At 41.0% G+C, this 27,560-nt stretch overlaps 1 protein-coding gene across 1 annotated transcript in view; it reads right to left on the minus strand.

The window, feature by feature from the left end:
- ADGRE1 (adhesion G protein-coupled receptor E1) overlaps positions 1 to 27,560 on the minus strand; it is a 119,929-nt gene that overhangs the window by 54,802 nt on the left and 37,567 nt on the right. Inside the window, exons 2-4 of the mRNA XM_068980996.1 lie at positions 24,462 to 24,608; positions 10,829 to 10,984; positions 10,586 to 10,705 (exon numbers count right to left, since the gene is read on the minus strand). Of these exons, the coding sequence (XP_068837097.1) occupies positions 10,586 to 10,705; positions 10,829 to 10,984; positions 24,462 to 24,608 (423 nt within the window). The remainder of the gene's footprint in view (positions 1 to 10,585; positions 10,706 to 10,828; positions 10,985 to 24,461; positions 24,609 to 27,560) is intronic.

Below are 27,560 nucleotides of genomic sequence, written 5' to 3' on the forward strand. Positions count from 1 at the left end.
CTCTCAGGTCTTCGTGCAAATACCTTTCAGGGAAAAGTTCTAACATTTGGGTCTGAGATCTCCCTGGGAAGGAGTGTCTCTATCTCAGTACTATTTACATTTGGGATCAAGCATTCTTGCTTGCGGGAAGGTTATTCTGTGCATTGGAGGAGGTTTAGCAGGATCTCTGGTCTCTACCCACCAGTTGACTGTTACACATCCAATCCAGCGCCACCATCAGTTTGGACAAAAGTGTCTCCAGACATTGTCAATACCACCCTCGCCCCCAGCAGGGCACAAATATTTTTGCCTGTGTTACTCACTGCAGTATCCTCCATCCCTCCAATAGTTCATTTCTTTCTTTTTTTTTTTTTAGGGTCTCATTTTTTTTTTAACTTTATTTTACTTTACAATACTGTATTGGTTTTGCCATACATTGACATGAATGCACCACGGGTGTACATGCGTTCCCAACATGAACCCCCCTCCCACCTCCCTCCCCATAACATCTCTCTGGGTCATCTCCGTGCACCAGCCCCAATTATGCTGTATCCTGCATCGGACATAGACTGGCGATTCATTTCTTACATGATAGTATACATGTTTAAATGCCATTCTCCCAAATCATCCCACCCTCTCCCTCTCCCTCTGAGTCCAAAGTCTGCTCTACACCTCTGTGTCTCTTTTGCGGTCTTGCATACAGGGTCATCATTGCCATCTTTCCAAATTCCATATATATGTGTTAGTATGCTGTATTGGTGTTTTTCTTTCTGGCTTACTTCACTCTGGATAATCGGCTCCAGTTTCATCCATCTCATTAGAACTGATTCAAATGAATTCTTTTTAATGACTGAGTAATACTCCATTGTGTATATATACCACAGCTTTCTTATCCATTCATCTGCTGATGGACATCTAGGTTATTTCCACGTACCTGGCTATTATAAACGTGCTGCGATGAACATTGGGGTACATGTGTCTCTTTCAATTCTGGTTTCCTCGGTGTGTATGCCCAGCAGTGGGGTTGCTGGGTCATAAGGCAGTTGTATTTGCAATTTTTTAAGGAATCTCCACACTGTTCTCCATAGTGGCTGTACTAGTTTGCATTCCCACCAACAGTGTAGGAAGGTTCCCTTTTCTCCACACCCTCTCCAGCATTTATTGCTTGCAGACTTTTGGATCGCAGCCATTCTGATTGGTGTGAAGTGGTACCTCATTGTGGTTTGGATTTGTTTTTCTCTAATAATGAGTGATGTTGAGCATCTTTTCATGTGTTTGTTAGCCATCTGTATGTCTTCTTTGGAGAAATGTCTATTTAGTTCTTTGGCCCATTTTTTGATTGGGTCGTTTATTTTTCTGGAGTTGAGCTGCATATGTTGCTTGTATATTTTTGAGATTAGTTGTTTGTCAGTTGCTTCACTTGCTATTATTTTCTCCCATTCAGAAGGCTGTCTTTTCACCTTGCTTATATTTTCCTTTGTTGTGCAGAAGCTTTTAATTTTAATTAGATCCCATTTGTTTATTTTTGCTTTTATTTCCAGAATTCTGGGAGGTGGATCATAGAGGATCCTGCTGTGATTTATGTCAGAGAGTGTTTTGCCTATGTTCTCCTCTAGGAGTTTTACAGTTTCTGGTCTTCTGTTTAGATCTTTAATCCATTTTGAGTTTATTTTGGTTTGTGGTTTAGAAAGTGATCTAGTTTCATTCTTTTACAAGTGGTTCACCAGTTTTCCCAGCACCACTTGTTAAAGAGCTTGTCTTTACTCCATTGTATATTCTTGCCTCCTTTGTCAAAGATAAGGTGTCCATAGGTGTCTCTGGGCTTTCTATTTTGTTCCATTGATCTATATGTCTGTCTTTTTGCCAGTACCATACTGTCTTGATGACTGTGGCTTTGCAGAAGAGCCTGAAGTCAGGCAAGTAGATTTCTCCAGGTCCAATCTTTTTTCTCAGGATTGCTTTGGCTATTCGAGGTTTTTTGTATTTCCATACAAATTGTGAAATTTTTTGTTCTAGCTCTGTGAAAAATACCGCTGGTAGCTTGATAGGGATTGCATTGAATCTGTAGATTGCTTTACGTAGTATACTCATGTTCATCTTATTGATTCTTCTGATCCATGAATACGATATATTTCTCCATCTATTAGTGTCCTCTTTGATTTCTTTCAGCACTGTTTTATAGTTTTCGATATATAGGTCTTTAGATTCTTTAGGTAGATATATTCCTAAGTATTTTATTCTTTTCGTTGCAATGATGAGTGGAATTGTTTCCTTAATTTCTTTTTCTACTTTCTCATTTTTAGTGTATAGGAATGCAAGGGATTTCTGTGTGTTGATTTTATATCCTGCAACTTTACTATATTCATTGATTAGCTCTAATAATTTTCTGGTGGAGTCTTTAGGGTTTTCTGTGTAGAGGATCTTGTCATCTGCAAACAGTGAGAGTTTTACTTCTTCTTTTCCAATTTGGATGCCGTTTATTCCTTTTTCTGCTCTGATTGCTGTGGCCAAAACTTACAGAACTATGTTGAATAGTAGTGGTGAAAGTGGGCACCCTTGTCTTGTTCCTGACTTTAGGGGAAATGCTTTCAAGTTTTCACCATTGAGGATAATGTTTGCTGTGGGTTTGTCACATATAGATTTTATTATGTTGAGGTATGTTCCTTCTATTCCTGCTTTCTGGAGAGTTTTTATCATAAATGGATGTTAAATTTTGTCAAAGGCCTTCTCTGCATCTATTGAGATAATCATATGGCTTTTATTTTTCAGTTTGTTAATGTGGTGAATTACATTGATTGATTTGTGGATATTAAAGAATCCTTGCATCCCTGGGATAAAGCCCACTTGGTCATGGTGTATGAGCTTTTTAATGTGCTGTTGGATTCTGTTTGCTAGAATTTTGTTGAGGATTTTTGCATCTATGTTCATCAGTGATATTGGCCTGTAGTTTTCTTTTTTTGTAGTATCTTTGTCAGGTTTTGGTATTAGGGTGATGGTGGCCTCATAGAATGAGTTTGGAAGTTTACCTTCCTCTGCAATTTTCTGGAAGAGTTTGAGTAGGATAGGTGTTAGCTCTTCTCTACATTTTTGGTAGAATTCAGCTGTGAAGCCGTCTGGACCTGGGCTTTTGTTTGCTGGAAGATTTCTGATTACAGTTTCAATTTCCGTGTTTGTGATGGGTCTGTTAAGATTTTCTATTTCTTCCTGGTTCAGTTTTGGAAAGTTGTAATTTTCTAAGAATTTGTCCATTTCTTCCACGTTGTCCATTTATTGGCATATAATTGCTGATAGTAGTCTCTTATGATCCTTTGTATTTCTGTGTCGTCTGTTGTGATCTCTCCATTTTCATTTCTAATTTTATTGATTTGATTTTTCTCCCTTTGTTTCCTAATGAGTCTGGCTAATGGTTTGTCAATTTTATTTATCCTTTCAAAGAACCAGCTTTTGGCTTTGTTGATTTTTGCTATGGTCTCTGTTGTTTCTTTTGCATTTATTTCTGCCCTAATTTTTAAGATCTCTTTCCTTCTCCTAACTCGAGTTCTCCATTTCTTTCTTTTCTAGTTGCTTTAGGTGTAGAGTTAGGTTATTTATTTGACTTTTTTCTTGTTTCTTGAGGTATGCCTGTATTGCTACGAACTTTCCTCTAAGCACTGCTTTTATAGTGTCCCACAGGTTTTGGGTTGCTGTGTTTTCATTTTCATTAGTTTCTATGCATATTTTGATTTCGTCTGTGATTTGTTGGTTATTCAGAAGTATGTTGTTTAGCCTCCATATGTTGGGATTTTTAATAGTTTTTCTCCTGTAATTGAGATCTAATCTTAATGCATTATGGTCAGAAAAGATGCCTGCAATGATTTCGGTTTTTTAAAATTTATCAAGGTTAGATTTATGGCCCAGGATGTGATCTATCCTGGAGAAGGTTCCGTGAGCACTTGAGAAAAAGGTGAAATTCTCAATAGTTCTTTTCTATATAGCAGGGGCTCAAGAAGTGTTTGCTGAATGAATGCATGAATGGATGAATTGGCTTCAGCTCTGCAAACAAGACTTTGAACTCAGCTGAGACCTACCTCAACTTCAAACTTTTTGTCCAGCACTGCTGTCTTTCCAAAAAGAATGGACTTGATTCTCCAGAAGACCCCTGCACCTACCTTGACATATCTCCTCGGGTCGCTGGAAACTCTTCTTTCCACTTCTGGATATATATCCTGAGTTGCAGACACAAGAGTAGTTTCCAAGACTGTTGTGGCAAGTCGAATGCTCTGGGCAACTTCTGGGATTGGCACATTCGTCCACATCTGGTGATTAGACATGAAAACCCAGATCAAGGCAGAGGAAAAAGCAAGGACAGGGGACTGCAAACAGGAGATTCACTCCACCTGTTTGCCACCTGATGCTCCCAAATACCTAGACTTTCCCCTTCTCCAAAACTTCCCTTGCAGTGAGGCAAACATGAGAATAAATTCTGGCAAACTGTATGCACACACAAAATGATGGCAAATACTTTCAAGCCATAATGATCATTGATTGCTGAAATGGCTGTCATCATTTACTCCTCTCTGTGTCCACACCTTGGGATGAGGTTCGTGCTACATAATGCGACCTTGTCACTCTTCTCTTTAAGATGTGGTGTTTGGTTCACAACTTCTTCACTCTCTCTGGTTCTGTGACTTGCTTTGAACCAATAAGTACAGCAGAAGTAAAGTGGTGCCACTTCCAAACTTAGACCTCAAGGAGTCTATTTGTTTCTGCTTATACACTGGGTCCCTTTCCTCTACCACATGAACAAACCCCAGGGCAACAACAAGAAAGGCAAAGTAGAAGAGAGATGGATCATCCCAGATGAGTCCCAGATATGTGAGAGAGCCCAGCCAAGACCAGCAAAGCTGACACAAAACTGACCACAAACACAGGAACAAGCCCAGTCGACACTTAAAGAACTGACCAGCGGAGCCCAACTCAAAGTGCCAACTCATGGTCAAGACACAAGGAAATGGTGTTAGTTTTAGCCACTAACCTCTTGGATGATTTATTACTCAGCAATAGCTAACTGCTACAAATAGACCAGAAACATCAGAGATGACGTCACATAATTCCATCAAAATAAGGTAGAAAATCAAAATCTATACCTCATAGCATCATCAAATGAAGTTCTTAATTAACTGAATAGCTAAAGAAGATCACATTCTCCACAATTCACTGACTGAGGATGTTAGAGCTGAATTTAACTTGGCAGCTGCAATGGTAGCTTAACAGTTGGTGCACTCAGAATGCTTTGGGAAGACCCCACTGAAGAGGCATTCATTAACATCTGAGGAGCAGTGGAGAAGAGTGAGCAGATAAAGATTAGGTGTCTAAGGTGAGAACACATATGTATGCATGCGTGCTAAGTCACTTCAGTCGTGTCTGAATCTCTGTGACCCTATGGGCTGTAGCTCACCAGGCTCCTCTGTCCGTGGGATTTTCCAGGCAAGAATACTGGAGTCGGTTGCCATGCCCTCCTCAAGGGGATCTTTCTGACCCAGGGATCAAACCTGTGTCTCCTGCATTTGTAGGCTGGTTCTTTAGCACCTGGGACACCCCCAGAAAACGTATGCACCCAACATAATTGGAGCTGTCCACAAAAGCCCCATGCCTGAGAGCCTGAGCACATTACCTGTACAGGTGAAATGACCTGGCTTTCCAGGGATCCAATTATTTCCAGAAAACAGAGTTACAAATTTTCTTCATCTTGGGAAATAGTTTGTATTTTCCAAAGATAGTTGAAGCAATATTTTTCATTCCTAATGCCCTTAATTCAATGTCCTTTCTTTGATACTCCTTCCATCAACCAATGAGGTTTATATTTCCTCCCCTTGAATCTAAGCATGTGTGTGACTGTGGTGGTGGTGACACTAGGTCATAAAAATACCATGCCACATCATCACAATATCACACACTTCCACCTGGTTCTCTTGAGATGCCCATGCTTGACTCAGCTGCCATAGTGTTTGGAAGCTCAACTAGCCATGCAAAAAAACAGCTCTCATGGAGAAGATCTTAGACCACCAGCTTACAACTCTGGCAGAGCTGCCAGCCAACAGCCAGTACCACCTTCACCTTGTGAGTGAGCCCCTTTCAAAGTGGATCCTGTAGCTTCAGTTGAGCCAACACAACTGTCACTGCTTGGAAGAATGTCAAGCCATTAGCAGCAAACTCAGCCCAAATACATGATTGCATTTTGTTTGTTGTCTAATTCTCTCACCATGATAAGAAGTTCTAGTAGAATAAATGTTTTTTTGTGTTATCACAGTATTCTCCATCCCTAGAATAATGCTTGGCGTACAGTAGGTGCTCAACAAGTGTTTGTTGAATGAATGCATGAGTGGATGAATTGGCTTCAGTTCTGTAGACAAGATATTGAACTCAGCTGAGATCTACTTCAACTTCTAACTCTTCATCCAGCACTGCTGTCTTTCCAAACAGATTGGACTTGATTCCCCAGAAGTCCCATGCACCTACCTTGACATGTCTCCCCTGATCCCTGGAAATTCTTCTTTCCACTTCTGGATATATATCCTGAGTTGCAAGCACAAGAGTAGTTTCCAAGACTGTTGTGGCAAGTCGAATGCTCTGGGCAACTTCTGGGATTGGCACATTCATCCACATCTGGTGAGTAGAAATGAAAACCCAGATCAATGCAGAGGAAGAAGCAAGGACAGGGGACTGCAAACAGGAGATTCACTCCACCTGTTTGCCAACTGATGCTCCCAAATACCCAGACTTTCCCCTTCTCCAAACTTCCCTTGCAGTGAGGCATGACTTGAGAATAAACTGTGGACAACTGTATGCACACACAAAACGGTGGCAAATGGTTTCTAGCCATAATGATCACTGATTGCTGAAATGGCTGTCATCATTTACTCCTCTCTGTGTCCACACCTTGGGATGAGGTTCGTGCTACACAATGTGACTTTGTCACTCTTCTCTTTAAGATGTGGGGTTTGGTTCACCACCTCTTCACTCTCTCTGGTTCTGTGACTTGCTTTGAACCAATAAGTACAGCAGAAGTAAAGTGGTGCCACTTCCAAACTTAGACCTCAAGAAGTCTATTTATTTCTGCTTCTACACTGGGCCCCTTGCCTCTACCACACGAACAAACTAAACCCCAGGCTAACAAAAAAAAGACAAAGCAGAACAGAGATGATCATTCAGATGAGTCCCAGATATGTGAGACAGCTCAGCCAAGACCAGTAAAGCTGACACAAAACTGACCACAAACACAGGAACAATCCCAGTGGACACTTAAAGAACTGACCAGCAGAGCCTCACTCAAGTGCCAACACATGATCAAGACACAAAGAAATGGTGTTTGTTTCAGCCACTAACTTCTGGGATGATGTATTACTCAGCAATAGCTAACTGCTACAAATAGACCAGAAACATCAGAGATGACGTCACAAATCTCCAATCAAAATCAGGTAGAAAATCAAAATCTCTACCTCATAGCATCATCAAATGAAGTTCTTAATTAACTGAATAGCTAAGGAAGATCAGATTCTCCACACATTCACTGACTGAGGATGTTAGAGCTGAATTTAACTTGGCAGCTGCAATGGTAGCTTAACAGTTGGTGCACTCAGAATGCTATGGGAAGACCCCACTGGAGAGGCGTTCATTAACATCTGAGGAGTAGTGGAGAAGAGTGAGCAGATAGAGATTAGGTGTCTAAGGTAAGAACACATATGTGTGCATGCGTGCTAAGTCACTTCAGTTGTGTCTGAATCTCTTTGACCCTATGGGCTGTAGCGCACCAGGCTCCTCTGTCCGTGGGATTCTCCAGGCAAGAATACTGGAATGGGTTGCCATGCCCTTCTCAAGGGGATCTTTCTGACCCAGGGATCAAACCTGTGTCTCCTGCATTTGTATGCTGGTTCTTTAGCACCTGGGAAGCCCCCAGGAAACGTATGCACCCAACACAATCAGAGCTGTCCACAAAAGCCCCATGCCTGAAAGCCTGAGCACATTACCTGCACAGGTGAAATGACCAAGCTTTCCAGGGATCCAATTATTTCCAGGCTGAGTTACAAATGTTCTTTATCTTGGGAAATAGTTTGTATTTTCCAAAGATAGTTGAAACAATGTCTTTCATTCCTAATGCCCTTAATTCAATGTCCTTTCTTTGATACTCCTTCCATCAACCAATGAGGTTTATATTTCCTCCCCTTGAATCTGAGCATGCTTGTGACTGTGGTGGTGGTGACACTAGGTCATAAAAATACCATGCCACATCATCACAATATCACACACTTCCACCTGGTTCTCTTGAGATGCCCATGCTTGACTCAGCTGCCATACTGTGAGGAAGCTCAACTAGCCATGCTCTCATGGAGAAGAACTTAGACCTCCAGCTTACAACTCTGGCAGAGCTGCCAGCCAACAGAAGCACCACCTTCACCTTGTGAATGAGCCCCTTTCAACGTGGATCCTATAACCTCTGTTGAGCCAACACAACTGTCACTGCATGGTAGAATGTCAAGCCATCATCACCAAACTCAGCCCAAATACATTACTGTATTTTGTTTGTTGTCTGATTCACTCACCATGATAAGAAGTTCCAGTAGAATAAATGTTTTTTTCTGTGTTATCACAGTATCCTCCATCCCTAGAATAATGCTTGGCATACAGTAGGTGCTCAAGAAGTGTTTGTTGAATGAATGCATGAATGAATCAATTGCTATTGGCTTCAGCTTTGAATAGAGGGCTTTGTACTCAGCTAAGACCCACCTCAACTTCTCCTCACCACTTCTTACTTTTCAAACACATTGGACTTGATTCCCTGAAGACCCCTGCAAATACCTTCACACATCTCTCCTTGCCCAGGGAAACTTTTCCTTCCACTTCTGGATTGAAAACCCAGGTTGCAGACACAAGAGTAGCTTCCAAGACTGTTGTGGCAAGTCGAATGCTCTGGGCAGCTTCTGGGATTGGCACATTCATCCACATCTGGTGAGTAGAAATGAAAGCCCGGGTCAAGGTAGAAGAAGCAGTGAGAACAGAACACTGCAAACAAGAGATTCATCCCACCTGTTCTACACCAGATGTTCCCCCCACCAATATCCAGAGTTTCTCAATCTTTCTAAGTTCCCTTGCCCTTAGGCATGACATGAGAATAAATTCTGGCCAATTGTATGCAAGCAAAAGGCTGGCATTTGTTTCAAACTGTAATGATTATAGATTGCAGAAATGGGTGTCATCTTTTACTCCTCCCTGTGTCCGCACTTTGGGATAAAGTCTGTGCTACACAGTGTGACCTTGTCACTCCTCTCCTTAAGACGTGCAGTTTGGTTGACCAGTCCTTGACTCTAGCTGGCTCTATAACTTGCACTGTCCAATTGAAATGGCAGAAGCAATGCGGTGCCACTTCCAGACTTAGACCTCAAGAAACCTATTTGCTTCTGCTCATACATTGGGCCCCTTGCCTCTGCCATTTGAACAAACCTCAGGCTAATAAGAAAAAGACAAAGGGAAAGAGAAATGGATCATCCCAGATGAGTCCCAGATATGTGAGACGGCCCAGCCATGATTGGCAAAGCTGTCACACAGCTGACCACAAACACATGAAAAGCCCAGGGGAGACCAGAAGAACTGAGCAGCATAGTCTAACCTAAGGTGCCAAAACATGGAAAAAAGAGATTAAAAATTGTGGTTGTTTCAGCCAGTAACTTTGGGGGTGATTTGTTACTCAGTGATAGCTAACTGCTTCAAATAGATCAGAAATGTCAGAGATGACTTCAAATGTCTCTAACTTCAAGATGAGGTACCCAAGATCCATCCTCACTATAAATAAATAATAGTGTTGTGCAGACTCAGGAAATTGGAGGCCTTAACTCCTGGTGAGAGTGTTATATACTGGCTGCAGTGTAAATGATAGATTTGAAGGAGCACCATTAGGAACAATGAGAAGACTGCTGCAATAATGTTGGACCTAAACCAAGGATGGAAAAGAGTGGAAAGATTCAAGACACATTTAGCAGGTAGATTGCCCAATGACATGATGAATCATTTAATATGGAAACGGAGCAAGGATCAAGAATAACTCACAGGTTCATGCAAATACCTTTCAGGGAAAAGTTCTAACATTTGGGTCTGAGATCTCCCTGGGAAGGAGTGTCTCTATCTCAGTACTATTTACACTTGGGATCAAGCATTCTTGCTTGCGGGAAGGTTATTCTGTGCATTGGAGGATGTTTAGCAGGATCTCTGGTCTCTACCCACCAGTTGACAGTTACACATCCAACACAGCACCACCACCAGTTTGGACAAAAGTGTCTCCAGACATTGTCAATACCACCCTCGCCCCCAGCAGGGCAAAAATCAGGCTAGGGACTGAGTCCTCCAGTGCTCTCTAATACTGCTTGACCCACTGCTAAACTCATAGTACACCCTCAACAAGAGTTCAAACCCATGTTTTTCTACTTACTAGCTGTGTATCCTTGAGCTAGTCACTTACCTTTCTGGGCCTTATTTGGATCATTCCTAAAGTGGAGATCAAAGTCTCTAGCTCATAGGATCATCAACTAAAGTGCTTAATTAAGGGAGTAGCAAAAAGAAATCAGGTTCTCTGTACATTCACAGGTGTAGTTTCCAGAGCTGAATCCAACTTTGCAGCTGCAACGGTAGCTTCCCAAAGAGTTGGTGCACTCAGAATGCTCTGGGCAGACCCCATGGGAGAGGCATTCATTAATGTCTGAGGAGTAGTGGAGGAGAGTGAGCAGACCAAAGATTAGGTGTCCAAGTTTAGCACACTATGTACTCAACTCAATAGGAGTAGTCTACAAAAGACCCAAGCCTGAGAATCTGAGCTCATTACCTGTACAGGCGAAATGACCTGGCTTTCCAGAGGTCCAGTTATTTCCAGTGGGAGAAGAGAAACCAGTCAAACAGCTGCACTCATACCTTCCTGGAAGGTTTCTGCAGATTGAGTTAGGACCACAAAGTGGGGGCCTTTGAGAACATTCATTTATATCTGGAGAGAAAGAGTCAAAGTTACAAATTTTTTCAAATACAACTAGGATGTTCCAAAGATGGTTGAAACAATGTCTTCTCTTCCATATGCCCTTCATTCAATGTTTCTTCTTGGGTACGTCTTCCCAAGATATTGAGCAGGCTCTATATCTCCTCCTCTTCAATCTGAGCATCTCTGTGACTATGCAGTGGTGACACTAGCTCATAAAAGTATTGTGCTAAGTCATAAAACTATCACACATCTTCACTTTGTTCTTTTGGCATGCTCGTGTTTGACTCAGCCACCATACTGTGAGGAAGCTCAAAGAGCCATGATAAAACAGCTCATGTGGTGGCCTTCTTTGTCTCTTTCCACAGCCTTTGTTTTAAAGTCTATTTTATCGGAGATGAGTATTGCTATTCCTTCTTTCTTTTGGTCTCTATTTGCGTGGAATATCTTTTTCCAGCCCTTCACTTTCAGTCTGTATGTGTCCGTTGTTTTGAGGTGGGTCTCTTGTAGGCAGCATACATAATGATCAAAGGATCAATCCAAGAAGAAGATATAACAATTATAAATATATATGCACCCAACATAGGAGCACCACAATATGTAAGACAAATGCTAACAAGCATGAAAGGGGAAATTAACAATAACACAATAATAGTGGGAGACTTTAATACCCCACTCACACCTATGGACAGATCAATTAAACAGAAAATTAACAAAGAAACGCAAACTTTAAGTGATACAATAGACCAGTTAGACCTAATTGATATCTATAGGACATTTCACCCCAAAACAATGATTTTCACTTTTTCTCAAGTGCTCACGGAACCTTTTCCAGGATAGATCACATCCTGGGCCATAAATTTAACCTTGATGAATTCAAAAAAACCGAAATCATTCCAAGCATCTTTTCTGACCATAATGCATTAAGATTAGATCTCAATTACAGGAGAAAAACTATTTAAAATCCCAACATATGGAGGCTAAACAACACACATCTGAATAACCAACAAATCACAGACGAAATCAAAATATGCATAGAAACGAATGAAAATGAAAACACAACAACCGAAAACCTATGGGACACTATAAAAGCAGTGCTTAGAGGAAAGTTCGTAGCAATACAGGCATACCTCAAGAAACAAGAAAAAAGTCAAATAAATAACCTAACTCTACACCTAAAGCAACTAGAAAAGGAAGAAATGAAGAACCCCAGAGTTAGTAGAAGGAAAGAAATCTTAAAAATTAGGGCAGAAATAAATGCAAAAGAAACAACAGAGACCATAGCAAAAATCAACAAAGCCAAAAGCTGGTTCTTTGAAAGGATAAATAAAATTGACAAACCATTAGCCAGACTCATCAAGAAGCAAAGAGAGAAAAATCAAATCAATAAAATTAGAAATGAAAATGGAGAGATCACAACAGACGACACAGAAATACAAAGGATCATAAGAGACTACTACCAGCAATTATATGCCAATAAATGGACAACGTGGAAGAAATGGACAAATTCTTAGAAAAGTACAACTTTCCAAAACTGAACCAGGAAGAAATAGAAAATCTTAACAGACCCATCACAAGCATAGAAATTGAAACTGTAATCAGAAATCTTCCAGCAAACAAAAGCCCAGGTCCAGACGGCTTCACAGCTGAATTCTACCAAAAATGTAGAGAAGAGCTAACACCTATCCTACTCAAACTCTTCCAGAAAATTGCAGAGGAAGGTAAACTTCCAAACTCATTCTATGAGGCCACCATCACCCTAATACCAAAACCTGACAAAGATACTACAAAAAAAAAAAAAAACTACAGGCCAATCTCACTGATGAACATAGATGCAAAAATCCTCAACAAAATTCTAGCAATCAGGATCCAACAACACATTAAAAAGCTCATACACCATGACCAAGTGGGCATTATCCCAGGGATGCAAGGATTCTTCAATATCCACAAATCAATCAATGTAATTCACCACATTAACAAATTGAAAAATAAAAGCCATATGATTATCTCAATAGATGCAGAGAAGGCCTTTGACAAAATTCAACATCCATTTATGATAAAAACTCTCCAGAAACTAGGAATAGAAGGAACATACCTCAACATAATAAAAGCTATATATGACAAACCCACAGCAAACATTATCCTCAATGGTGAAAAATTGAAAGCATTTCCCCTAAAGTCAGGAACAAGACAAGGGTGTCCACTTTCACCGCTACTATTCAACATAGTTCTGGAAGTTTTGGCCACAGCAATCAGAGCAGAAAAAGGAATAAACGGCATCCAAATTGGAAAAGAAGAAGTAAAACTCTCACTGTTTGCAGATGATATGATCCTCTAAATAGAAAATCCTAAAGACTCCACCAGAAAATTACTAGATCTAATCAATGAATATAGTAAAGTTGCAGGATACAAAATCAACACACAGAAATCCCTTGCATTCCTATACTCTAATAATGAGAAAGTAGAAAAAGAAATTAAACAAACAATTCATTCACCATTGCAACGAAAAGAATAAAATACTTAGGAATATACCTACCTAAAGAAACTAAAGACCTATATATCAAAAACTATAAAACACTGATGAAAGAAATCAAAGAGGACACTAATAGATGGAAAAATATACCATGTTCATGGATCGGATGAATCAATATAGTGAAAATTAGTATACTACCCAAAGTAATCTACAGATTCAGTGCAACCCCTATCAAGGTACCAGCGGTATTTTTCACAGAACTTGAACAAATAATTTCAAGATTTGTATGGAAATACAAAAAACCTCGAATAGCCAAAGCAATCTTGAGAAAGAAGAATGGAACTGGAGGAATCAACTTGCCTGACTTCAGGCTCTACTGCAAAGCCACAGTCATCAAGACAGTATGATACTGGCACAAAGACAGAAATATAGATCAATGGAACAAAATAGAAAGCCCAGAGATAAATCCACACACCTATGGACACCTTATCTTTGACAAAGGAGGCAAGAATATACAATGCAGTAAAGACAAGCTCTTTAACAAGTGGTGCTGGTAAAACTGGTCAACCACTTGTAAAAGAATGAAACTAGATCACTTTCTAAACCACAAACCAAAATAAACTCAAAATGGATTAAAGATCTAAACAGAAGACCAGAAACTGTAAAACTCCTAGAGGAGAACATAGGCAAAACACTCTCTGACATAAATCACAGCAGGATCCTCTATGATCCACCTCCCAGAATACTGGAAATAAAAGCAAAAATAAACAAATGGGATCTAATTAAAATTAAAAGCTTCTGCACAACAAAGGAAACTATAAGCAAGGTGAAAAGACAGCCTTCTGAATGGGAGAAAACAATAGCAAATGAAGCAACTGACAAACAACTAATCTCAAAAATATACAAGCAACTTATGCAGCTCAACTCCAGAAAAATAAACGACCCAATCAAAAAATGGCCAAAGAACTAAATACGCATTTCTCCAAGGAAGAGATACGGATGGCTAACAAACACATGAAAAGATGCTCAACATCACTCATTATCAGAGAAATGCAAATCAAAACCACAATGAGGTGCCATTTCACACCAGTCAGAATGTCTGCGATCCAAAAGTCTGCAAGCAATAAATGCTGGAGAGGGTGTGGAGAAAAGGGAACCCTCTTACACTGTTGGTGGGAATGCAGACTAGTACAGCCACTATGGAGAACAGTGTGGAGATTCCTTTAAAAATTGCAAATAGAGCTGCCTTATGACCCAGCAATACCACTGCTGGGCATACACACCGAGGAAACCAGAATTGAAAGAGACACAAGTACCCCAATGTTCATTGCAACACTGTTTATAATAGCCAGGACATGGAAACAACCTAGATGTCCCCCAGCAGATGAATGGATAAGAAAGCTGTGGTACATATACACAATGGAGTATTACTCAGCCATTAAAAAGAATACATTTGAAATAGTTCTAATGAGATGGATGAAACTGGAGCCAATTATACAGAGTGAAGTAAGCCAGAAAGAAAAACACCAATACAGTACACTGACACATATATACAGAATTTAGAAAGATGGTAATGATGACCCTGTATGCGAGACAGCAAAAGAGACACAGATGTATAGAACGGACTTTTGGACTCTGAGGGAGAGGGAGAGGGTGGGATGATTTGGGAGAATGGCATTGAAACACGTATACTATCATGTAAGAAATGAAGTGCCAGTCTATGTTCGATACAGGATACAGGGTGCTTGGTGCTGGTGCATGGGGATGATCCAGAGAGATGATATGGGGTGGGAGGTGGGAGGGGGATTCAGGATTGGGAGCTTGTATAAACCTGTGGTGGATTCATGTCAATATATGGCAAAACCAATACAGTATTGTAAAGTAAAATAAATAAATAAATAAATAAAATTAATTCTCCATGAAAGAAAAAAAAAAAACAGCTCATGTGGAGAAGAACTAAGACCTCAAGCCCACAGCTTCATTCTGCACCAGCTTCACCTTGTGAGTGAGCAACCCTTTAAAGTGGATCTTCTACCCCAAGATGAACCAGCTCAACTGACACTTTGTGGAACAAAGTCAAGTCATCCTCACCAAAGTCAGCCCAAATAGCGGATGTATGCACGTATGTTGCTTATCATCTGGTTCTCCCCACCCTCAAAAAGGAGTTTCAGGAGAACAAATATTTTTGCCTGTGTTACTCACTACAGTATCCTCTATTCCTCGAATAGTTCTTTTCTATATAGCAGGTGCTCAAGAAGTGTTTGTTGAATGAATGCATGAGGGATGAATTGGGCTTCAGCTCTGCAAACAAGACTTTGAACTTAGCTGAGACCTACCTCAACTTCTAACTCTTCCTCCAGCACTGCTGTCTTTCCAAACAGATTGGACTTGACTCCCCAGAAGACCCCTGCACCTACCTTGACATATCTCCCCTGGTCCCTGGAAACTCGTCTTTCCACTTCTGGTTATATATCCTGAGTTGCAGACACAAGAGTAGTTTCCAAGACTGTTGTGGCAAGTCGAATGCTCTGGGCAACTTCTGGGATTGATGCACTCGTCCACATCTGGTGAGTAGAAATGAAAACCCAGATCAAGGCAGAGGAAGAAGCAAGGACAGGGGACTGCAAACAGGAGATTCACTCCACCTGTTTGCCACCTGATGCTCCCAAATACCTAGACTTTTCCCTTCTCCAAAACTTCCCTTGGAGTGAGACATGACTTGAGAATAAACTGTGGACAACTGTATGCACACACAAAACGGTGGCAAATAGTTTCAAGCCATAATGATCACTGATTGCAGAAATGGTTGTCATCGTTTACTCCTCCCTCTGTCCACATCTTGGGATGAGGCTCATGCTACACAATGCAACCTTGTCACTCTTCTCTTTAAGATGTGGGGTTTGGTTCACCACCTTTTCACACTGTTTGGTTCTGTGACTTGCTTTGAACCACTAAGTACAGCAGAAGTAAAGTGGTGCCACTTCCAATCTTAGACCTCAAGAAGCCTATTTGTTTCTGCTTATACACTGGGCCCCTTGCCTCTATCATATGAACAAACCGCAGGCTAACAACAAAAAAGACAAAGCAGAAGAGAGATGGATCATCCCAGATGAGTCCCAGACATGTGAGAGAGCCCAGCCAAGATCAGCAAAGCTGACACACAACTGACCACAAACACAGGAACAAGCCCAGTCGACACTTAAAGAACTGACCAGCGGAGCCCAACTCAAAGTGCCAACACATGGTGAAGAGACAACGAAATGGTGTTTGTCTCAGCCCCTAACCTCTTGGATGATTTATTACTCAGCAATAGCTAACTGCTACAAATAGACCAGAAACATCAGAGATGACTTCAAATATCTCCAATCAAAATCAGGTAGGAAATCATCATCTCTACCTCATAGCATCATCAAATGAAGTTCTTAATTAACTGAATAGCTAAAGAAGACCAGATTCTCCACACATTCACTGACTGAGGATGTTAGAGCTGAATTGAACTTGGCAGCTGCAATGGTAGCTTAGCAGTTGGTGCACTCAGAATGTTCTGGGAAGACCCCACAGGAAAGGTGTTCATTAACACCTGAGGAGCAGCAGAGAAGAGTGAGCAGATAAAGATTAGGTGTCTAAGGTGAGAACACATATGTGTACATGCATGCTAAGTCACATCAGTCTTGTCTGAGTCTCTGTGACCCTATGCGCTGTAGCCCACCAGGCTCCTCTGTCCATGGGATTCTCCAGGCAAGAATACTGGAGTGGGTTGCCATGCCCCTCCTCAAGGGGATCTTCCTGACCAAGGGATCAAACCTGTGTCTCCTGCATTTGTATGCTGGCTCTTTAGCACCTGGGAAGCCCCCAGGAAACATATGTACCCAACACAATTGGAGCTGTTCACAAAAGATCCATGCCTGAGAGCCTGAGCACATTACCTGTACAGGTGAAATGACCTGGCTTTCCAGGAATCCAATTATTTCCAGAGTCACAGTTACAAATTTTCTTATCTTGGGAAATAGTTTGTATTTTCCAAAGATAGTTGAAACAATGTCTTTCGTTCCTAATGCCCTTAATTTAGTGTCCTTTCTTTGATACTCCTTCCATCAACCAATGAGGTTTATATTTCCTCCCCTTGAATCTGAGCATGTGTGTGACTGTGGTGGTGGTGACACTAGGTCATAAAAATACCATGCCAAGTCATCACAATATCACACACTTCCACCTGGTTCTCTTGAGATGCCCATGCTTGACTCAGCTGCCATACTGTGCGGAAGCTCAACTAGCCATTAAAAAAAAAAAAAACAGCTCTCATGTGGAAGAACTTAGACCTCCAGATTACAACTCTGGCAGAGCTGACAGCCAACAGCAGCACCACCTTCACCTTGTGAATGAGCCCCTTTCAACGTGGATCCTCTAGCCCCCAGTTGAGCCAACACAACTGTCACTGCATGGAAGAATGTCAAGCCATCAGCAGCAAACTCAGCCCAAATACATGATTATATTTTGTTTGTTGTCTAATTCTGTCACCATGATAAGATGTTCCAGTAGAATAAATGATTTTGTCTGTGTTATCACAGTATCCTCCATCCCTAGAATAATGCTTGGCATATAGTAGGTGCTCAAGAAGTGTTTGTTGAATGAATGCATGAATGAATCAATTGCTATTGGCTTCAGTTTTGCATATGAGGGCTTTGAACTCACCTAAGACCCACCTCAACTTCTCCCCACCACTCCTGTCTTTTCAAATACACTGGACTTGATTCCCCAGAAGACCCCTGTAAATACCTTCACACATCTCTCCTGGACCCTGGAAACTTTTCCTTCCACTTCTGGATTGAAAACCTGGGTTGCAGACACAAGAGTAGCTTCCAACACTGTTGTGGCAAGTCGAATGCTCTGGGCAACTTCTGGGATTGGCACATTCGTCCACATCTGGTGAGTAGAAATTAAAACCCATGTCAAAGAAGGAGAAGCAGCAAAGATGGGACACTACAATCACGAGATTGTCTCCACCTGACCTGCCCCAATATCCAGACTTTCCCCTTCTCCCTAACCTCCCTTGATGTTAGGCATGGCCATGAGAATACATTCAGGCCAACTTTATGCACACAAAAGAGTGACAAATAGTTTCAAATAATAATGATCATTGATAGCAGATCATTGTCATCCTTTAATTCTCCCTGTGTCCACTATTTTGGATGAGGTTTGTGCTACACAGTGTTACCTTGCTACTCTGCTCTTTCAGATGTGGGGTTTGGGTCCCCAGCCCTTGACTCTATGACTTGCATTGAGCCAGTCAATACAGGGCAAGCAACATGGTGCTACTTCAGAACTTAGATATGGAGAAATCTATGTCCTTCTACTCCTACATTGGGCCCCTTGCCTGTGCCATATGAACAACTCCAGGCTAATAAAAAAAAAAAGACAAGATGGAAGAGAGATGAATCATCCCAGATGAGCTCCAGGTATGTGAGACAGCCCAGCCAAGATAAGAGAAGCTGACACACAGCTGCCCAGAAACACATATAGACCAGCCCAGTGGAAACCGAAAGAACTGACCAGCAGAGCCGAACCTAAACTGCCAACACATGGAATCCAGAGAGCTAAATAAATGGTTGTTGTTTTAGTCACTAACTTTCAGGGTGATTTTGTTACTCAGCAATAGCTAACTGCTACAAATAGATTGCAAAAGTCATAGATGACTGTAAATATCTCCAACTCCAAGCAAAGAGGATATGATAAGAGCTTAGCCACTCCATGCATTGCTTGATGGAGTCACCCTCCCTTTAAATATATAATAGTGCTGCAGCAGACTCGGGAATATGGAGCCCTTATCTCTTCATGAGAATATTCTGGCTGCAGTGTGGAGGATAAATTTGATGGAGTAACACTAGAAAAATGGAGAGACTAGTGAGGTGGTTACAGTACTAATGATGGTACATAAACCAAGGAGAGAGAAAAGTGGAGAGATTTAAGACACATTTAGCAGGTAGAATGCAGAGAAGGCAACAGCAACCCACTCCAGTACTCTTGCCTGGAAAACCCCATGAATGGAGGAGGCTGGTAGGCTGCAGTCCATGGGGTCGCAAAGTCGGACACGACTGAGCGACTTCACTTTCACTTTTCCCTTTCATGCATTGGAGAAGGAAATGGCAACCCACTCCAGTGTTCTTGCCTGGAGAATCCCAGGGACAGGGGAGCCTGGTGGGCTGCTGTCTATGGGGTCGCACAGAGTCAGACACGACTGAAGTGACTTAGCAGTAGCAGCAATTGCCCAATGACATAATGACAGATTTAATATGAAAGGGAAAGGAGAATCAAGAATAATTCTCAGTTGAGACTTCCATGCTGATCCAGTTGTTAAGACTCAGCACTTCCAATGCAAGGGGCACGGGTTCAGTCCCTGGTGTGGAAACTAGGACCCTCCATGCCATGTGGAGCAGCCAAAAAGTATTTTTAAAAAAAGAAAGAAAGAAAGAAAGAAAGAAAAAGAACTTTCAGGTCTTCATTTAAATATCTTTTAGGAAAAAGTTTTGATGTTTGGTTCTGAGCTTTCCCCAGGACTACTGATATTTAGGACCAGATTATTATTGGTTGTAGGGAGGCTGCTCTGTGCATTGGAGGATGTTTAGCAGGATCTCTGTTCTCTACCCACCAGATGACAGTAACACCAACCACCCCATCACCACCACCAGTTTGAACAACCAAAAATATCTCCAGATGTTGTTAATATCTCCCCTCAGGAGTGGAAAGGTGTGAATCATGCTAATGATAGAGCTCCCTGTTACTCTCAAGTCCTGCCTGATTCACTGCTTAACTCATTGTAGACACTCAAGAGTGAAGAGTGAAGTGAAAGTTGCTCAGTCATGCCTGACTCTTTGTGACCCCATAGACTGTCCATGGAATTCTCCAGGCCGGAATACTGGAGTGGGTAGCCTTTCTCTTCTCTGGGGTATCTTCCCAATCCAGGGATCAAATCCAGGTCTCCCGCATTGCAGGCAGATTCTTTACCAACTGAGCCATCAAGAAAGACCAGGAGACACTCAATGGGAGTTCAGATCCACATTCTTCTACTTAATAGCTGTGTATCTCTGGGCAAGGGACTTTACCTCTCTGAGCCTCAGTTGGATCATTCCTAAAATGAGGATCATAACCCTTACTTCATAGGATCATCAAACAAAGCTCTCCGTTAATTGAGAAGGTAAAAAAGATCAGATTCTCTATACTTTCACAGATGGAGTTTTTAAAGGTGAATCCAACTTTGCAGCTGCAACAGTAGCTTCCCAAAGAGTTGATGCACTCAGAATACTCTTGGCAGACCCCAAGGGAGAGGCATTCATTAAAGTCTGAAGAGCAGTGGAGGAGAGTGAGCAGACAAAACGTTAGTTGTCTAAAGTTAGAATACACGTTCCTAACAGTAGGAGCTGTCCACCAAAGACCCATGTCTGAGCCCTTTACCTCTACAGGTGAAACGGCCTCGCTTTCCTGAGATCCAGTTATTTCCAGTGGGAGAAGAGAAACCAGTCATACAGCTGCACCTATATCTCCCAGGCAGATTTCTGCAGATTGAGTTAGGGCCACATGGTGTGGGCCTTTGAGAGCATTCATCTATATCTGGAGAGAAAAAGAGTCAGAGTTACAAATCTTCTTCAAATACAGTTTGTATTTTCCAAAGATGGTTGAAACAATGCTTTCTATTTCGTATACCCTTAATTTAATACCCTTTTTTGGTACTCCTTCTGTCAAGCAGTGGGGTCTATATCTCCTCTACTTGAATCTGAGCATACTTGTGACTATGGTGGTAGTGACACTGTCATTAAAATTACCACGATAAGTCATCAAAATATCACACACTTCCACACCTTCTCTTGAGATGCTCATGCTTGACTCAATTGCCGTACTGTGAGGAAGCTCAATAAGCCATGAAAAAAACAGCTCTCATGGAGAAGAGCTAAGACCTCCAGCTCACAGCCCTGGCAGAGCAACCAGCCAACAGCCATCACCAGCTTGCCAGCCTTGTGGGTGAGCCTCTTTCAAAATGAATCCTCTAGCTCCCAGTTGAGCCACTTCAACTGACACTATGTGGAACAAAGTCAAGCCATTGTCAGTGAACTCAGCCCGAGTAGAAGATTCATTCAGGAGCAAAATAAATGATCATTGGTGTTTTAATGCACAAAGTTTGCTGCTACCCAGAAGTAGATAACCAGAACATTTTGCAAACGCATTATACACATTTACTCATTAAAGTGCCAATAGAATTCTGCAGTCTTGGTACCATGGGGTGAAAAGGAAAAAAAAAAAAGAAAGTGAAAGTCACTCAGCCATCTCCAACTCTTTGTGACCCCCTGGAGCCTGCCAGACTCCTCTGTCCATGGAATTCTCCAGGCACTTCTACTGGAGTGGGTCGCTGTTCTCTTCTCCAGAGGATCTTCCTGACCCTGGGATTGAACCCAGGTCTCCCACATTGCAGGCAGATTCCTCACCATCTGAGGGGTGGTCCTCCCCTAATTTCCTTCACCCTTGCTCTGCCAGATCACCCTAAATAAATACTTTCTATGTATTTATCAAGCAGATAGTAACATTTATTCCAGCCTTAAGTAATGAAACACTAGAACCACCTAATTGTCTATCAACTGCAGGGTGAGTAAGTCTAGAGCTGACATAAGGAATAAGGTAGCACATTCCTTCATTTGACAAGGAACTATAAAATATTCACAATGTATTAGGTACCACAGGTCAAAGACAGAGTATATAAGATTCTTATGGAGTATCCACCATTTTCTAGATGGGAAATGTTGCTTCCATCCTTTATCTAAAAACAAGAGCCCAACAAGTCTACTATGTTTACTGAATAACCCATAAACTGTAGCCCAAAGATTTTTTTAAAAAACATTTGTGCAGATGACCAATACACATGAAAAAATACTCAACATTGCTAATTATTTGAGACATGCAAACCAAAACTACAATGAGGTACCACCTCACACTGGTCAGAATGTCCATCATTAAAAATTCTACAAATAATAAATGCTGGAGAGAGTGTGGATAAAGGGGACACTTACACACTGTTGATGGGAGAGTAAATTGGTGCAGCCACTATGGAGAACAGTATGGCAGTTCCCTAAAAAACTAAGAACAGAATTGCTTATGATCCAGCAATTCCACTCCTGGGCGTATACCAGGACAAAAATATAATTCAAAAAGACACATATACCTCAATATTCATAGCAGCAGTATTTATGATAGCCAAGACATGGAAGTAACCTAAATTTTCATTGACAAAGGAATGGATAAAGAAAGTGTGGTATGTATATACAATGGAATATTACTCAGCCATAAAAAAGAATAAATAATACCATTTGTAGCAACATGGATGAACCTAGAGATTATTATACCATGTGAAGTAAGTCAGACAGAAAAAGGCAAATACCATATGACATCACTTATATGTGGAATCTAAAATATGACACAAATGAATTTATTTACAAAACAGAAATAGGCTCACAGATATACAGAACAGACTTGTGGTTGCCAAGGGTGGGGATGGGTAGATTGGGAGTTTGGGATTAGCAGATGCAAAGTATTATATATAGGATGGATAAACAAGGTCCTACTGAATAACACAGGGAATGATATTCAATATCCTATAGTAAACCATAGTGGAAAAGAATACATATCTATCTATATATATATAATGCCTGAAACTAACATAATATTTTAAATCAACTATATTTCAATAATAACTAATTTTTTAAGAAAAGGATGTTTGGAGCTCCCTGAGAACTATAATAATGGAAATAAATTATTAAATGGAAATCTTGTTCAGAGCTCAATAAACTATAGCCCATGAATCAAATCTGGACTGTCACTTGTTTGTATAAATAAAGTTTTATTAGAACACACTTCCACTCATTCATTTATGTATCATTGATGGCTGCTTTTGCATTAAACTGGAGTATTGAGTACTTAAGAGAGAGATCATACAAACTGCAGTCTCCAAAACATTTACTATCTGGCCCCTTACAGAAATAGATTGCAGACCCTTGCAAATTATGTCAGAGGCATAGTCAGACCTTTACTGTCAAGAGGAGAGTTTGGGTCTAAATATAAGGAATATAGACCAAAAATTTAGCTCATTCTAGAAATTATTTTAGTTTCTATTATTTCTATTAATAGTAGCTCTTGGGACTGTACATGTGCCTAGCACACTGCATACATTACTGCATTTAATCTTCTCAAATATCCTTTAAGGTAGGTACTCTTATACATTCATTTTACAGATGGAAAGATTGAAGCTTAGAGAGATTAAATACATTTCCCAACATCTCACATCTGGAGTGTGACAAATAGGTAAGTGGTTGAGAGACTGCCATTAGACTCAAAAAGACCTGGCTTTGAATTCCAGTTCAATTGTTCAATGACCCTAAACAAATCATTTTAGCTCCCCAAGCCTCAGTTTTCTCATCTGTACAATGGAGATCATCACAGTGCCTATACTATGTGAAAATGCACATAAAGACCTTCACACAGGGCCTGGTATTCAATACATATTAAAAATTATTTGCATGGAGAGGTGACAGGAAGAAAATCAGTGTTTATTTTTGTATATTGACATACAGCATAATTTTCTTTTTGTTTTTATGAGAATTTTTTTGCCAGGTCTTAGTTGCAGCATGCGGAATCTAGTTCCCTGACCACGGATCGAACCCCAGTCCCCCTGCATTGGGAGCATGGTGTCTTGGCTGGACCACCAGGAAGTTCCTTTTTTTATATTCTAACACTTGTCTCTAAAATCATTAGAGTTTTTAGTGACCAGGAATTATTTTTATAATAGAAAGAAATTAAGAAAGAAAGAGAAAGAGATGGGGAAGGAAGGAAGAAGGAGAGGCAGAGGAAGGAAGGAAGGAAGGAAGGAAGAAAACAATGCTTTTACCTACCTACATCTGCTGCCCAGCCAGCTTCTATCTGATTTTACTACCAAATTCTGGGGAGGAGGGGGTGGGGTTTGATGGGGCATGAACTCACCTTTGCATTCCACTCCTGGGCCCTTAAATGTCTTCAATCCATTGCTGGACAGGAAACCTCTTTTGCAAGCACAGTAGTAACTTGTTGAAGTGTTGGTGCAGGTTGCATACGCCGGACACAAGGTGGTATCTATACACCCATTCACATCTAGGCAACGGAGAAGAAGGACTTTGGGTTAGAGCCCCGAGTGGAGCTGCAAGGGAGAGGAGGAAGGTTGATCCCTGGCTTGGAAAAATCTCCTGGAGAGGGGAATGGCTACCCACTCCAGTATTCTTGCCTGGAGAATCCCGTGGACAGAGGTGCCTGGCGGGCTACAGTCCATGGGGTCACAAAGAGTCAGACATAACGGAGCGACTAACACAAACACACACACAGAGAACAGTACGGAGATTTTTTTAAATTAATGTATCTATTTTAATTGGAGGCTAATTACTTTACAATATTGTGGTGGTTTTTTGCCATACATTGACATTTGTGTACATGTGTCCCCCATCCCAAACCCCCCTGCCACCTCCCTGCCCTTCCCATCCCTCTGGGTTGTCCCAGTGCACTGACTTTGAGTGCCCCGTTTCATGCATCGAACTTGGAGTAGTCATCTGTTTCACATATGGTAATATACATGTTTCAGTGCTATCCTTTCAAATCATCTCACCCTCACCTTCTCCCACAGAGTCCAAAAGTCTGTTCTTTACATCTGTGTCTCTTTTGCTGTCTCACATATAGGGTCGTTGTTACCATCTTTCTAAATTCCATATATATATGTTAATATACTGTATTGGTGTTTTTCTTTCTGACTTACTTCACTCTGTACAATAGGTTCCAGTTTCATCCACCTCATTAGAACTGATTCAAATGCATTCTTTTTAATGGCTGAGTAATAGTCTGTTGTGTATATGTCCCACAACTTCCTTATCCATTCATCTGCCAATGGATATCTAGGTTGCTTCCATGTCCCAGCTACTGTAAACAGTGCTGTGATGAACATTGGGGTACACGAGTCTCTTTTAGTTCTGGTTTCCTCAGTGTGTATGCCCAGCAGTGGGATTGCTGGGTTGTATGGTAGTTATATTTCCAGTTTTTTAAGGAATCTCCACACTGTTCTCCATAGTGGCTGTACTAGTCTGCATTCCCACCAACAGTGTGAGGGTTCCCTTTTCTCCACCCCCTCTCCAGCATTTATTGCTTGTAGACTTTTGGATCACAGCCGTTCTGACCAGTGTGAGATGGTACCTCACTGTGATTTTGATTTGTGTTTCTCTGATAATGAGTGATGTTGAGCATCCTTTCATGTGTTTGTTAACCATCTGTATGTCTTCTTTGGAGAAATGTCTGTTTAGTTCTTTGGCCCATTTTTTGATTGGCTCATTTATTTTTCTGGAATTGAGCTGCATGAGCTGTTTGTACATTTTTGACATTAATTCTTTGTCAATTGTTTCATTTGCTATTTTTTTCTCCCATTCTAAAGGCTGTCTTTTCACCTTGCTTATAGTTTTCTTCATTGTGCAAAAGCTTTTAAGTTTAATTAGGTCCTATTTGTTTATTTTTGCTTTTATTTCCATTACTCTGGGAGGTGGGTCATAGAGGATCCTGCTGTGATTTATGTCAGAGAGTGTTTTGCCTATCTTTTCCTCTAGGAGTTTTATAGTTTCTGGTCTTGCCTTTAGATCTTTAATCCATTTTGAGTTTATTTTTGTGTATGGTGTTAGAAAGTGTTCTAGTTTCATTCTTTTACACGTGGTTGACCAGTTTTCCCAGCACCACTTGTGAAAGAAATTGTCTTTTCTCCATTGTATATTTTTGTCTCCTTTGTCAAAGATAAGGTGTCCATAGATGCATAGATTTATCTCTGGGCTTTCTATTTTGTTCCACTGATCTATATTTCTGTCTTTGTGCCAGTACCATACTATCTTGATGACTATAGCTTTGTAGTAGAGCCTGAAGAAACTAGGAATAAAATGACCATATGACCCAGTAATCCCACTACTGAGCATATACCCTGAGAAAACCATAATTCAAATAGACACATGTATCCCAGTGTTCATTGCAGCACTATTTACAATAGCCAGGACATGGAAGCAACCTGAATGTCCAATTGACAGATGAATGGATAAAGAAGTTGTGGTACATTTATATGATGGAATACAACTCAGCCATAAAAAGGAACAAATTTGAGTCTGTTGTAGTAAAGTGGATGAAACTAGAGCCTGTTTTACAGAGTGAAGTAAGTATGAAAGAGAAAAACAATATCATATATTAAAGCTTGTGTATGGAATCTAGAAAAATGGTACTGATGAACCTATTTATGGGCAGGAATGGAGACGCAAACACAGAGAACAGACTTGTGGACCCAGCAGGGGAAGGAGAGGGCGGGACAAACTGAGACGGTAGCATTGACATAGGTATTATCATGTGTAAAATAGACAGCCAGTGGGAAACTGCTGTCTAGCACAGGGGGCTCAGCTCAGTGCTCTGTGGTGTCCTAGATGGGTGGGACAGGGGGCGGGGGCCCCAAGAGGGAGGGGATACATGTATACTTACAGCTGATTCACTTCACTGTCCAGCAGAAATCACCATTGTAAAGTCATTAGTCATTGATTTTAAAAACTATGAAAATTATGGCTTTTCATTACTAAGGTCTTGACAGCCAGACTCTCTGACACCTACAACATGCTTTGTCTATTTCCCTTCCCTGCATAATGCCTCGGGTTCTCTCTTTCTACTCAATTCCAGCTTCCTCTTTCATCTGCAGAGGCAAAACTTCTCTTTGCAGATTTCCGGTGTATTACCACTTGTGATCTCTCAACTCTGAGTTTCCTATTACTTTCCTCTAGCTCTACCTCTCATAACTCAAATCCATCCCAAACCAGAGTAGCAACACAGTCAGTCCTGTGTGACCGGGCACCTGTCAGCCTTCTTGGCTCATCTTTGACCTGGTCCCACTAGCCACGTTCACCTTTGCTCTGTTCTCCAAATTTTCTCTGGTCTGCAGGTCTTGCCAGAATCATGTGAGCCAATTCCTTACAATAAATCTTTACACATATTTATATGTGGGCTTCCCAGGTGGCTCAGACGGTAAAGAATCTACCTGCCAATGCAAGA

Source organism: Capricornis sumatraensis, chromosome 9, assembly GCF_032405125.1.
Source record: "Capricornis sumatraensis isolate serow.1 chromosome 9, serow.2, whole genome shotgun sequence".
Lineage (NCBI taxonomy): Eukaryota > Metazoa > Chordata > Mammalia > Artiodactyla > Bovidae > Capricornis > Capricornis sumatraensis.